The following is a 14,479-nucleotide window of genomic DNA, read 5'->3' on the forward strand; positions in this document are numbered from 1 at the left end:
GACACGAGAGATTCCTGCACATTGCTCCTTTACAGAGAGGAACACTGCAGCTGTTTCAATGTACATCATATGTTATCATCTTGTTTGAGTCTTTGAGTCTTTTGTCCACCAAGAAAGGAAAGAAGAGTTTTTTTAAGAACTGTGGAGGCTACTTGTTTTCGTCAGGATGAGATCAGCTTCTCTTTTCTTGGTGTTTCTTCTCGTCATTTATTCTGAAACGGTAAGTTACCCACAAATGTTTTTTTTTAATAAAATTCTTGTTTCGCATATTTAGTGATTTGGTTTACTTTAAACTGCAAATAAAGTGAAAAACCAGCAGTTTCTGAAGTTTTTGCAGTTTGAAAAAAACTAAATATGTATAAGGTAAAAGAAGTACAATTGTAAAAAATAATATATATATTTTCTATTTCGGTATTTAAAGTCGGGCTGCTCAATTAATCGTATTTTAATCGCAATTACGATTATGGCTTGCAATGATTACGAAAATAACGTAATCGAAATAAAACGATTTAAAAAAAAAAAAAAAATGGGTTTTTCAGTTGAATTATATTTAAGGTTCAGGGTAATCAACTGTTAAAAACATACTGTTGAACATTTTTTTCTCCAATAAATTCATGTTTTCAAAGTAAATGGATAATCGTTTTTAATAATCGTGATATCAATTATCGACCCAAATAATCGAGATTATGATTTTTGCCATAACCGAGCAGCCCTAATTTAAAGCCCTTTGAAGAATTCCTACTTTGTTTTAACTTAGTTTGAATTTTTTCCCCTCAAACATTCTAATTGTAAATATTTCTTGAATTTTGCACTCAGTAAATGAAGAACATTATTGTACGTAAAGTTTACTGTAGTTTACTTTACAGTATAGTAAAGTCAAGTAAAGTCTAATAAAAGTTGAATATTTAACAATGTTCAGCTGATTTTAACAACCAACAGGTATTTATAAAGTTGATTTATAAAATGTTTGCATGTTCGGCACTCGGATTCGCTGCAGAAGGGCCAAAAACATGTAGAGCCAAAAGTACCAACAAAACCCCCAGACCCTCCTGTTTCCACCACTGAAGCCCCAACGACCCCTGAAGCCCCAACGACCCCTGAAGCCCCAACGACCCCTGAAGCCCCAACGACCCCTGAAGCCCCCGCAATGGACGAGTTTCTGGGACCTGCTGAGTGTTTGGAGAAGAAGTAAGTGGAGTTTGTTCTCCATTTAAAGGCCAAAAGCAATATTTGCGTATGTTGCAATATGCCAGAACTGCCAGTATCCTTTAACCTTTAGTCCTTTGTCTCTAAATGATGATCTATCTTTCGTGGTTTGTCAGATTTACTCGAGGATCTTGTTTCCTGGTCTTCTGTCCTCCGTGGCAGCGTTGCATTGAAGGACAATGTTCCTGTAAACCTCCGTACCTGTGTCCGTCAGTGGACGTGGCTCCAGTTTGTGGACGGAACAACAGGAAGTACCGCTCCTACTGCCAGGTGAGGGAACTGGTTACAGACACACAAAGCAGGACTTGCATTACATTTCATTTGAACACAATAACAACCTGTTTTCCAGGTGATGGCCGCCTTGTGTCTGACCGAGAAAACCGCCATGTCCCACTTTGGAGAAAATTGCGGAGGTTTGCTCACAAATGCAACGTTTACATCACTGCTATATATCCTATTTCTAATTGCCATCATTTTTTTATTTTGCACTTAGTACATTAAGAACATTGTGTTATGGTATGTAGAGATTACTGTAGTTTGGTTTACAGTGTAGTAAAGTCTAATACAAGTTGAATATTTAACAATGTTCAGCTGATTTTAACAACCAACAGGTACTTTTACTTTCACATATATAACTATAGCTATTTTCCTATTTCTAATTGCCGTAATTTCTCTTTCACCACAGCGGAGAATCCAACATTCAAGAGTTCAATAGACTCTCTGACAGGAGGCGTTAAAGTCTTCCTTCCCAACGATAAGAACCCTCAGGACGGACAGGAGTTAATGGTTTGCAGCGAGACGTGGAACATGGCGGCCGCTAACGTGGTCTGCAAGGAGCACGGAAACCGCCTGTGAGAAGATTACATCATATTATAACTCACAATACAAACCAGCAGGGGGGGAAGTAGCCGAGTACAAATACTACGTTACTGTACTTAAGTACATCTTTCTGGTATCCGTACTTTACTCCACTACTTATTTTTCGACTTTTTACTTTGCCTTCTTACATTTTGAACTCAAATACCTGTACTTTCTACTTCTTACATGTTGAACTCAAATACCTGTACCTTCTACTTCTTACATTTTGAACTCAAATACCTGTACTTTCTACTTCTCACATGTTGAACTCAAATACCTGTACTTTCTACTTCTCACATGTTGAACTCAAATACCTGTACTTTCTACTTCTTACATGTTGAACTCAAATACCTGTACTTTCTACTTCTTACATGTTGAACTCAAATACCTGTACTTTCTACTTCTCTTATGTTGAACTCAAATACCTGTACTTTCTACTTCTCTCATGTTGAACTCAAATATCTGTACTTTCTACTTCTCTCATGTTGAACTCAAATACCTGTACTTTCTACTTCTCTCATGTTGAACTCAAATATCTGTACTTTCTACTTCTCTCATGTTGAACTCAAATACCTGTACTTTCTACTTCTCACATGTTGAACTCAAATACCTGTACTTTCTACTTCTTACATGTTGAACTCAAATACCTGTACTTTCTACTTCTCACATGTTGAACTCAAATACCTGTACTTTCTACTTCTTACATGTTGAACTCAAATACCTGTACTTTCTACTTCTCACATGTTGAACCCAAATACCTCTACTTTCTACTTCTCTCATGTTGAACTCAAATACCTGTACTTTCTACTTCTTACATGTTGAACTCAAATACCTGTACTTTCTACTTCTTACATGTTGAACTCAAATACCTGTACTTTCTACTTCTCACATGTTGAACTCAAATACCTGTACTTTCTACTTCTCACATGTTGAACTCAAATACCTGTACTTTCTACTTCTTACATGTTGAACTCAAATACCTGTACTTTCTACTTCTCTTATGTTGAACTCAAATACCTGTACTTTCTACTTCTTACATGTTGAACTCAAATACCTGTACTTTCTACTTCTCTTATGTTGAACTCAAATACCTGTACTTTCTACTTCTCACATGTTGAACTCAAATACCTGTACTTTCTACTTCTCTTATGTTGAACTCAAATACCTGTACTTTCTACTTCTCACATGTTGAACTCAAATATCTGTACTTTCTACTTCTCACATGTTGAACTCAAATACTTGTACTTTCTACTTCTCTCATGTTGAACTCAAATACCTGTACTTTCTACTTCTCACATGTTGAACTCAAATACCTGTACTTTCTACTTCTCTCATTTCCCAAACAGCTGGTTCCTTTAGTCTGAATGTGTGTTGGTGCGTGGTCATTATTCTTTAGAGTCACTGCGTGCCTATTGGTTGGAACACGATCCGTGTATCCATCACTTCCTGGTCTTCTCTAAAGAAGAGGGACCAATGGAAACGTTGTCATGTTGCCGTTGTTCAGCATGGAAACATTCATTAGCTAACAATGACATTATTGTTCTATTAATATAAAGGGAGGTCAGGTACTCTTTAAAGCAGCTGCTAGTTATGGGTACTTTCTACTGAAGGACACTTCAAAGCCTCTTTACTTTGACTTGAGTAAAGAAGTGTAGTCAGTATTTCTACCAGAGTATTTTTAAATACAGAGTATATGTACTTCTACTTGAGCAGAGGATGTGTGTACTTTTGCCATCTCTGCAAACCTGTGGTGAGGAGGCATCTACATCAACTGCTCGCTAGTAGTAGCTCGTAAACATATTCTGAAAGAACGACCTTGTGATCTTATCCCGATAGATTTTTCTTTGCACATTTAAAAGACTAGAAAAAAAAGTCTATGTAAGATTGGGTCTTTATATTATGCCATTCAAACCCATGTTAGCTCCCAGTTTGGCGCCCTATATGTCGCCAGATTGGGGTAATGTTTGCCGCCAGTTTGAACTTAAAGGTGGGGTATGTCATTTATTTCAGAAACAAAAAAATGTTCCTCAGTGGAAGCCGTGGCGCTGTAAAAAGCTATATGTCGCCAGTTTGGGCCTAAATATTCTTCTTGTATGGGCCCAAACATGCTTGTAGTTGGTGACCTGTACATGGACAACTTGTGAGCTTGATGTCTAGGAATGATCTCATATAAAATAGTATTGAATCCTCTACATCAGGGGTGTCAAACTCATGGCCTGCGGGCCAAATCCGTCTCACAACCTCATTTTACGTGGCCCGTAAGAACTTTCAAAGAATATAATACGTTTATTATACGGTTACATGCCGCTTTACAGAAGCACGTTGACATTAAACTACATGTCCCACAATGCATCTCATTTTGTGACATGCGCACTGAGGAGACTTTGTCTTCAGATGTAGTTAATTATGAAGTTAGTACCCTATCCGATAACAATCCAATGCAGAGGCAATAATGTAATATAATACATTATTTTAACCCTGTTCTATATACTTTAGGTCCACCCTTAGTGTGTGTGGGCCCCAATTCTCCAGCTTCAGATAGCCTGTCCCATTTCACATATCTCCATTCTGTCTTGTGATTGTATTTCAATTGTAAACTGTGTTGTGTGACTTGTGTTTGCTAACAGCGGTGCAATGACGGCTAATTCCACAATATACACATCGCCGACTAACGGGGGTGACAGCAAAACGTTTCTGGAGACATGTTTGAAGGTCCGATGCCAAGGATATGAAACCTCTTTAGCTGAGTGTGAAATCCAGACTTTCCACAGGACCGGAGAGAGCAGTATCGCTACAGTCACCTGTCACGATCCAGCAGAAGGTGAATGCATTGGTTTTACTATCTATCTATCTATCCTTCTATCCATCTATCTATCCATTTATCTATCTATCTATCCTTCTATCCATCTATCTATCCATTTATCTATCTATCTATCTATCTATCCATCCTTCTATCCATCTATCTATCAATTTATCTATCCATCCATCTATTTATCCATCCATCTATTTATCCATATATCTATCAAATCAAATCAAGTTTTATTTATATAGCACATTTATAAACGATTTTTGGTGGAGCCAAAGTGCTGTACATAAAATAAAAATATCCTACAGTAGAGACACTTTACAGCAAATACAACAGCACAGATTGTTCAGAACATCAGTATGAGGAAAATGACACCCTCTGATCGTACAAGGAAAAACTTCCAGAGAAAACCCACTATCTATCCATCTATCTATTTATTACATTTAGCTGACGCTTTTATCCAAAGCGACTTACAATAAGTGCGTTCGACCAGGAAGACACAACCTTGAAGAAAACAGAATCATAAAGTACATCAGGTTTCATAGAGCCAAGTATTTCAAGTGCTGCTCAGCTGGCTGAAGAGAAGCCAGTCCTTTGTTAGTATATAAGTGCTTTGTTAGTAGTTCTATCCTCGAGGTGGAGTCGAAGGAGATGAGTCTCAGTCTGGAAGGTGTGTGAGCTTTCTGCTGTCCTGATGTCAATGGGAGCTCGTTCCACCATCTTGGAGCCAGGACAGCAAACCCACGTGTTCCTGCTGATGGAACTTGGGTCCCCCTCGCAGCGAGGGTGCAGCGAGTCGTCTGGCTGATGCAGAGCGGAGTGCACGTGCTGGGGTGCACGGTTTAACCATGTCCTGGATGTAGGAAGGGCCAGATCCATTCGCAGCATGGTACGCAAGTACCAGAGTCTTGAAGTGGATTCTAGCAGTTACCGGAAGCCAGTGGAGGGAGCGGAGGAGCGGAGTGGTGTGGGAGAATTTAGGAAGGTTGAAGACCAGACGAGCCGCTGCATTCTGGGTGAGAGAGGTCGGATGGCACATGCAGGGAGACCAGCAGGAGGGAGCTGCAGTAGTCTAGTGAGGTGACGAGAGCCTGGACCAGAGCCTGCGTCGCTTTCTGGGTCAGCTGGGGACGCGTCCTCCTGATGCTGTAGAGCGTGTATCTGCAGCAGCGGGTTGCAGCAGCGATGTTTGCAGTGAAGGACAGGTTGTTATCTAGGATCACACCCAGATTCCTTGCAGTCTGAGTCGGGGAAACAACAGAGGTGCCGATGTTGATAGTCAGGTCAAGAGTGGGACAATCTTTTCCCGGAAGGAAAAGCAGTTCAGTTTTGTCAAGGTTGAGCTTGAGGTGGTGAGCAGACATCCACTGAGAGATGTCAGCTGGACGAGCAGAGATGCGAGCGACGACCTGGGTCTCTGAGCGGGGAGAGGACAGGATTAATTGGGTGTCGTCAGCGTAGCAGTGGTATGAAAAACCATGCGGGCTAATGACTGATCCAAGTGAGTTTGTGTACAAGGAGAAGAGGAGGGGACCGAGAACAGAGCCCTGAGGGACCCCTGTAGTTAATTGACAAGGGTCGGACTCCGACCCTCTCCAAGTGACCCTGTAGGTGCGGTCTTTCAGGTATGAGGTGAGGAGGGAAAGTGCAGAGCCTGAAACTCCAAGTTCTTGGAGAGTGAAGGAGGATCTGATGGTTCACCATGTCGAATGCAGCAGACAGGTCCAACAGGATGAGGACAGAGGAGAGGGAGGCTGCTTTAGCCGTGTGCAGTTCCTCAGTGACAGCAAGGAGAGCAGTTTCTGTGGAGTGACCTGCCTTGATCTATCCATCTATATATCTATCTATCCATCTATCCATCTATCCATCCATCCATCTATCCATCTATCCAGTCATCCATCGAGCGAGCCAGCGAGCCAGCGAGCGAGAGAGCCAGCGAGCCAGCGAGAGAGCGAGCGAGCCAGCGAGCCAGCGAGCCAGCGAGCGAGCGAGCCAGCGAGCAAGCGAGCGAGGAGCGAGCGAGCCAGCGAGCGAGCGAGCCAGCGAGCCAGCGAGCCAGCGAGCCAGCGAGCGAGCCAGCCAGCGAGCAAGCGAGCGAGCGAGCGAGCGAGCCAGCGAGCGAGCGAGCCAGCGAGCCAGCGAGCCAGCGAGCCAGCGAGCGAGCGAGCCAGCGAGCAAGCGAGCGAGCGAGCGAGCGAGCGAGCGAGCCAGCGAGCCAGCGAGCCAGCGAGCCAGCGAGCCAGCGAGCCAGCGAGCCAGCGAGCGAGCGAGCCAGCGAGCCAGCGAGCGAGCGAGCGAGCGAGCCAGCGAGCCAGCGAGCCAGCGAGCGAGCGAGCCAGCGAGCCAGCGAGCAAGCGAGCGAGCGAGCGAGCGAGCCAGCGAGCGAGCGAGCCAGCGAGCCAGCGAGCCAGCGAGCCAGCGAGCGAGCCAGCGAGCGAGCGAGCCAGCGAGCCAGCGAGCGAGCGAGCGAGCGAGCCAGCGAGCCAGCGAGCCAGCGAGCAAGCGAGCGAGCGAGCGAGCCAGCGAGCCAGCGAGCCAGCGAGCCAGCGAGCGAGCGAGCCAGCGAGCAAGCGAGCGAGCGAGCGAGCGAGCCAGCGAGCGAGCGAGCCAGCGAGCCAGCGAGCCAGCGAGCCAGCGAGCGAGCCAGCGAGCCAGCGAGCGAGAGAGCCAGCGAGCCAGCGAGAGAGCGAGCGAGCCAGCGAGCCAGCGAGCCAGCGAGCGAGCGAGCCAGCGAGCAAGCGAGCGAGCGAGCGAGCGAGCCAGCGAGCCAGCGAGCCAGCGAGCCAGCGAGCCAGCGAGCCAGCGAGCCAGCGAGCCAGCGAGCGAGCGAGCCAGCGAGCCAGCGAGCGAGCGAGCGAGCGAGCCAGCGAGCCAGCGAGCCAGCGAGCGAGCGAGCCAGCGAGCCAGCGAGCAAGCGAGCGAGCGAGCGAGCGAGCCAGCGAGCGAGCGAGCCAGCGAGCCAGCGAGCCAGCGAGCCAGCGAGCGAGCCAGCGAGCGAGCGAGCCAGCGAGCCAGCGAGCGAGCGAGCGAGCGAGCCAGCGAGCCAGCGAGCCAGCGAGCAAGCGAGCGAGCGAGCGAGCCAGCGAGCCAGCGAGCGAGCGAGCCAGCGAGCGAGCGAGCCAGCGAGCGAGCGAGCGAGCGAGCCAGCGAGCCATCGAGCGAGCCAGGAGCCAGCGAGCGAGCGAGCGAGCGAGCGAGCCAGCGAGCCAGCGAGCAGAGAGCCAGGAGCCAGCGAGAGAGCGAGCGAGCCAGCGAGCCAGCGATCCAGCGAGCGAGCCAGCGAGCCAGCGAGCCAGCGAGCAGCGAGCCAGCAGCCAGCGAGCGAGCGAGCCAGCGAGCAAGCGAGCGAGCGAGCGAGCCAGCGAGCCAGCGAGCGAGCGAGCCAGCGAGCGAGCCAGCGAGGAGCGAGCGAGCCAGCGAGCCAGCGAGCCAGCGAGAGCGAGCCAGCGAGCAAGCGAGCGAGCGAGCGAGAGAGCGAGCTATCAGCGATCAGCTAGCGAGTGAGCCAGCGAGGCCAGCGAAGCTAGCGATCCATCGATCAAGCATGCGAGCGAGCGAGCCAGCGAGCCAGCTAGCGAGCGAGCCAGCGATCGATCCACAGTCTAGTCTATCTATCCAGCAGCCAGCTATCCATCTATCTATCTATCCATCTATCCATCTATCTATCTATCCATCTATCTATCTATCTATCTATCCATCTATCCATCCATCCATCCATCTATCTGGCCTGTCTGGACTGTAAAGTATACATCCAAATGGGTCTTACAAAGCAAACTACTTCCTGTCTGTTCCTCACCTGAGACCAGACCTTCCTTTGGACCTTGTGATCATTTATGTTCGTGCCATCAGAGACCATGAAGGTGTCTCGTGTCCTTGGCTGTGTTTCAGGGAACGAGTGTGGCTTCAAGTGTGCAAACGACAAGTGTGTGTCTCTGAGCCAGACGTGTGACGGAGTCGACCACTGTGGAGACCGCAGCGACGAGATGTGCTGCAAACGTAAAGAACAACACACACACAAAGCATTCAAGGTCCCCTATCAAACTGTCTCCTCACTATATCACAGCTATCAGAGGTAGAGGACACATGAAGAAGAGGGGACACATGTTGATGTAGAGGACACATGGAGAAGAGGGGACACATGTTGATGTAGGAGAGACATGAAGAAGAGGGGACACGTGGTGATGTAGAGGACACATGAAGAAGAGGGGACACATGTTGATGTAGAAGAGACATGGGGAAGAGGGGACACATGTTGATGTAGAAGAGACATGAAGAAGAGGGGACACATGTTGATGTAGAAGAGACATGAGGAAGAGGGGACACATGTTGATGTAGAAGAGACATGAAGAAGAGGGGACACATGTTGATGTAGAAGAGACATGAAGAAGAGGGGACACATGTTGATGTAGAAGAGACATGAAGAAGAGGGGACACATGTTGATGTAGAAGAGACATGGAGAAGAGGGGACACATGTTGATGTAGAAGAGACATGAAGAAGAGGGGACACATGTTGATGAAGAAGAGACATGGAGAAGAGGGGACACATGTTGATGTAGAAGAGACATGAAGAAGAGGGGACACATGTTGATGTAGAAGAGACATGAAGAAGAGGGGACACATGTTGATGTAGAAGAGACATGAAGAAGAGGGGACACATGTTGATGTAGAAGAGACATGAAGAAGAGGGGACACATGTTGATGTAGAAGAGACATGAAGAAGAGGGGACACATGTTGATGTAGAAGAGACATGGGGAAGAGGGGACACATGTTGATGTAGAAGAGACATGAAGAAGAGGGGACACATGTTGATGTAGAAGAGACATGAGGAAGAGGGGACACATGTTGATGTAGAAGAGACATGAAGAAGAGGGGACACATGTTGATGTAGAAGAGACATGAAGAAGAGGGGACACATGTTGATGTAGAAGAGACATGAAGAAGAGGGGACACATGTTGATGTAGAAGAGACATGAAGAAGAGGGGACACATGTTGATGTAGAAGAGACATAAAGAAGAGGGGACACATGTTGATGTAGAAGAGATATGAAGAAGAGGGGACACATGTTGATGTAGAAGAGACATGAAGAAGAGGGGACACATGTTGATGTAGAAGAGACATGAAGAAGAGGGGACACATGTTGATGTAGAAGAGACATGAAGAAGAGGGGACACATGTTGATGTAGAAGAGACATGGGGAAGAGGGGACACATGTTGATGTAGAAGAGACATGAAGAAGAGGGGACACATGTTGATGTAGAAGAGACATGAGGAAGAGGGGACACATGTTGATGTAGAAGAGACATGAAGAAGAGGGGACACATGTTGATGTAGAAGAGACATGAAGAAGAGGGGACACATGTTGATGTAGAAGAGACATGAAGAAGAGGGGACACATGTTGATGTAGAAGAGACATGAAGAAGAGGGGACACATGTTGACCTTCAATGTGTCTCCTTCACAATGTGATGTTTGATAAACAGAATGCAGGGACGGAGCTTTCCGCTGTAAGACGGGAGTGTGTTTGCATCCGGACGCTCTCGCAGACGGACTGATCGACTGTCTGGACGGCGAGGATGAATCAGAGAAGTTCGCATTCAAAAGTGAGAAAGGATTTAAACCAACAGTCTTTTCATGCATGGCTTCCTGCAGTAATTGTGTCTAAACTCTCTAAGTGTGTAATGTGAAATATGTTTTTCTTTACAGAAGAAGAACCAGAACCAGAGTTCCCGCATCTCCGGAAGTTAGGTATCACTGTTCCTGAAGTGAAGGAGGATGAAATGTGTTTCATTAAACTAGAACCGCCAGAGATGTTTTATACCTAGAACCGCCACCGGGGTCAAATTGACCCAGCATTAGAATGCATTGATTTTCAAAGTAAAAGTATTGCTTTAAAAATAAAAATGGTCCTGTGGTATTCGTATTTTGACAAGCAATTTTATTAAATTGTTTCGTTTATTAACGGCACAACATAACGTTTCGTGAGGCGGTTGTCGTTGTTGGGTGAAAAGCAAACGGCTGTTTGCTGCGGAGCGCGAGCAGCAGTCTCCCGTGAGCGGGAGGACGCTCCTTCACTACAGACTGTCGCTATCAATCTATCTCTCTCTCTCTCTCTCAATCTATCTCTCAATCTATAAAGGAACTGCAGTAGACAAAAGGCGTTGCTATAGCAACACGTCATGTTTGTTTACACGCAAAATCAATAGCGCGAAAAGGGGTGGGGTCAATATGACCCGCTTGGCGGAAATAGGTATAAATGGCAATTCTTTTGCCGATTTCTTCAATCTGACTTCATATTGATAATTGTTAACAACATAGGGTGCTACATAACACACTTTCAGGAAAAGTCACGGACTGGGAGACTTTAATATTTTATTGAAAAAAAGTTACATCCAATAAAAAACAGCTCTGGGTCAAATTGACCCGATTGGCGGTTCTAGTGTTAACAACTGCTGTTGTTGTTGTAAAAATAACTTCTATTCTATGTTTTCAGTTTCCAGCAAAGAAAGGTACTCTCCCAAAGCAGGTATGTACCCTAAACATCGATACTCACAACATAGTAATATCAGAAGTAGTCAGTAAATGTTTTTTCCACTGTGATCAAAGTCAAAAGTCAACTTTATTGTCAATCTTTCAGTTTGTTTGTACAGAGGGATCGAAATACCGTTTCCCACAATCCCGAAAGCAAAAACAAAGATATATAAAAATATGTATCCAAAAATGTATTTCCTATATATACACAATCAACAGAAACATTTGTACATATTAAGACATAGATAAAAGCACAACAATCAATATAAATAACAGGAATGTACATCAGTGCCCGTCCAGAGCAGCGGCTGAGTCCTCCTAATATCATGAGGGTTGGAAGCATATTCAAGTCACTGTGCATGTTCTCTGCAGAAATGAGGGCGGGCCGGGCGCATCTGGAGTCTCAGCTGTACTGCGGGATCGCCAACTCCACCACGGTGGACGAAGACGAGGTGGACGTGCGAGAAAGACCCGCCCGAGTGAAGAGGGTGGTGGGGGGGGTCCCCGCAAAACCAGTGAGATACAGACGGACCTGTTCTGTCACCTGTACATCTGTGTATTTGATGAGATAATAAGATCTGCGTTGCAGCAGCATAAAAAGACAAGGCATTGCACATTAGAGAAATGAAAAGACTAGAAATAAGCAAACCAAAATGTAAACATCTCAAATAGAAATAAAATAGCATCAAAAAAGTAGAAAATATACATGTTGAAATACAGATAACAGTGCACATATGTAGAAATTAAAGAGTAGACATACAGAATGTAAACATCTCAAAACAGAATTAAAGCAGCAATAAAAAGTAGAACATATTCAGCAGGCCGTGAAGATAAAGAATCTACAAACTATAACAATAATAAAACATTGCATTACTTTCATGAGAAAAGAAAGGGTTGGACAGACTTTTATGAATCTCAGAATACGTAAACCCAACAGCACGGAAGAAAACAAGATTAAGATTAATTTAGCACGTGTTTCCTTGTGAAGGAAATTCTTGAGAGAAACTGATAAATGATTTATGGGTAAAGTTTGTCTTTGCTTATGTTTAATAAAGTAATAAAGAAAGTCAATATACAATTTAACTTCATCCTCAGAGGATAAAGAAGTTCTTCTTACAGTCTCTCTGTATATTCATGAGAGGAAACAGCTGGTTCTCCATCCCATCATTAAACCGTTAAACCCCAAGGACACAAAGTTATGGGTACTTTTTACACTTCAAAGCCTCTTTACTTTTACGTGAGTAAAGAAGTTTAGTCAGTACTTCTACTTTCACCAGAGTATTTTTAAACACGAGTATCTGTACTTCTACTTGAGTAAAGGATGTGTGCCTTCTGCCATCTCTGACTTTATGATGCTCTGACACGACATCTTGTAGTCTTAACATAAATCTCTGTGTGTTTTCAGACTCAGATCCAGTGGCAGATCGCTCTGGTTGACAGAGGGAAGATCGACTGTGGAGGCGCGTACATCGGAGGATGCTGGGTGATCACCGCCGCTCACTGCGTCAGGTATGTTACTTTTCAGTATGCTGAATATTACAAATAAGGCCAATGCTATGTGTATAGGTATGTGGGTGTGTATGCATATATAGGTGTATGTATGTATTGTAAGGGAAACTTCTGCAGAGAGTCAGGACTCAGAGAGACACGAGGAGAGTTGGAGCTTTGATGTCAAACACTGATGTTTATTACAACGGCCGGATAATTCACATCACAAGTCACAGCAGCAAAAGGTTCCGACTTCACGGGTGGGTTGCCATGTCAATTCTGATCCGCCTCGCATCTCGATAGACCTTTTAACTAGTTTACAGAGAGCCAAATCCGCATATTGGGGATGGGCGTAAACATCTGCAGACACAGGAGATGTCTCTCACATCTGTGGAGCTTAGAAAGCCAGCGTTCTCACAGTCGTAAAACCCCCCCTGTGCCAGCCAGGTCAGGCCATAAAACCTAGTATCAACATACGACTGCATCAACACGTTCCTTACGGGAGATTAGAAGCAGGGATGGTCGTAAATGTCAACACACAGAATAAGGTTAAATATCTTAGGAGTAAGGAAGAATTATTCTTTGACACTTAGGAGTAAGACAGAAATATTCCCTTACATGTGTATGTATATGTACGTACATGTTTGTATATATATATATATGTATGTGTGTGTGTGTGTTTAAGTATATTCATGTGTACATGTCTAGATATTTGTCATTTCAAACAACCCCTATATTTTTGATTTTTGTTTTTGTTTTACCAATTTTGTTCGGTATTTAATTTGCCATTTTCGGGTCTCTAAAGAGATATGATTTGCAAAACTGTACTTTTAATATAATGTGACCACAAATAAATAAAGAATTAAAATAAATAAATAAAATAAGGTCAATTTTGTTGCATTTCCAATTTATGCCACACTATACTTCTATGTCTTTGAATGCATCGTCAAAAAGATGAAAACGGGGCAGTTTCTCTGAGAAACTCTTTCAAGTTGACATAAATATCTGATGATCTGATGTAATATAATGCATTATGGCAGATAAACTAGCCAGCAGTATGTCGAGGAGTTACAGTAGGCACATCTTGGAGGAGGAGGGATAAAAAGAGAAAGAAATTGTGAATTAATTCTGAAAAATCCCGAAAATTAGGGAAAATTCTTTGTAAAATTCTCAGAAAAGTTCATTAAAAATGTCTGAAATATTGTAAGAGAAAACATTTCGGATAACTATTTGAAACATTACTGAATTTATGTAAAATATTTCCAAAGAAACATGTCAACAACGTCCACAATAATAGGTGTAAAAAAACAAACTAAAACTTTTGACTGCATTAATAAAACGTCAGTTCTTCCATCTTCTCTTCTTCGGGAGAGTTTTTCGTAGCAGTAGTTGCAGCTAAAAGATCAGTGTTGTTGTGTTGAGCTCTCGTTCTGAGCACAGTTACGGTGGTCGTGGTAATCCTCTCTTGACTCTCAGTATTTGTCTTCCAGGCCGAACCCTTCTTCCTTCAGTGTGAAGTTTTCTATCTGGAAGAAAACTCGATCTCAGAGCACGACGGACATCGTTCCTGTGAAAGACATCCGCATCCACC

The 14,479-nt window shown here is 44.4% G+C and overlaps 1 protein-coding gene across 2 annotated transcripts in view; it reads left to right on the forward strand.

Moving 5' to 3' along the window:
* cfi (complement factor I) overlaps positions 1–14,479 on the forward strand; it is a 17,548-nt gene continuing 3,069 nt past the window's right edge. The window contains exons 1-13 of one of the 2 annotated variants that reach the window (XM_034078919.2): positions 1–220; positions 998–1,188; positions 1,323–1,476; positions 1,556–1,619; positions 1,892–2,057; positions 4,692–4,885; positions 8,759–8,866; positions 10,353–10,472; positions 10,576–10,617; positions 11,363–11,395; positions 11,773–11,915; positions 12,806–12,909; positions 14,379–14,479. The exon at positions 14,379–14,479 is cut by the window's right edge and continues 4 nt beyond it. In XM_034078919.2, the coding sequence (XP_033934810.1) occupies positions 167–220; positions 998–1,188; positions 1,323–1,476; positions 1,556–1,619; positions 1,892–2,057; positions 4,692–4,885; positions 8,759–8,866; positions 10,353–10,472; positions 10,576–10,617; positions 11,363–11,395; positions 11,773–11,915; positions 12,806–12,909; positions 14,379–14,479 (1,474 nt within the window). In that variant the 5' untranslated portion in view covers positions 1–166. The remainder of the gene's footprint in view (positions 221–997; positions 1,189–1,322; positions 1,477–1,555; positions 1,620–1,891; positions 2,058–4,691; positions 4,886–8,758; positions 8,867–10,352; positions 10,473–10,575; positions 10,618–11,362; positions 11,396–11,772; positions 11,916–12,805; positions 12,910–14,378) is intronic. The other variant, XM_034078920.2, reaches the window with a different exon arrangement.

Source organism: Pseudochaenichthys georgianus, unplaced genomic scaffold (assembly GCF_902827115.2).
Source record: "Pseudochaenichthys georgianus unplaced genomic scaffold, fPseGeo1.2 scaffold_511_arrow_ctg1, whole genome shotgun sequence".
NCBI classification, from domain to species: Eukaryota; Metazoa; Chordata; class Actinopteri; order Perciformes; family Channichthyidae; genus Pseudochaenichthys; species Pseudochaenichthys georgianus.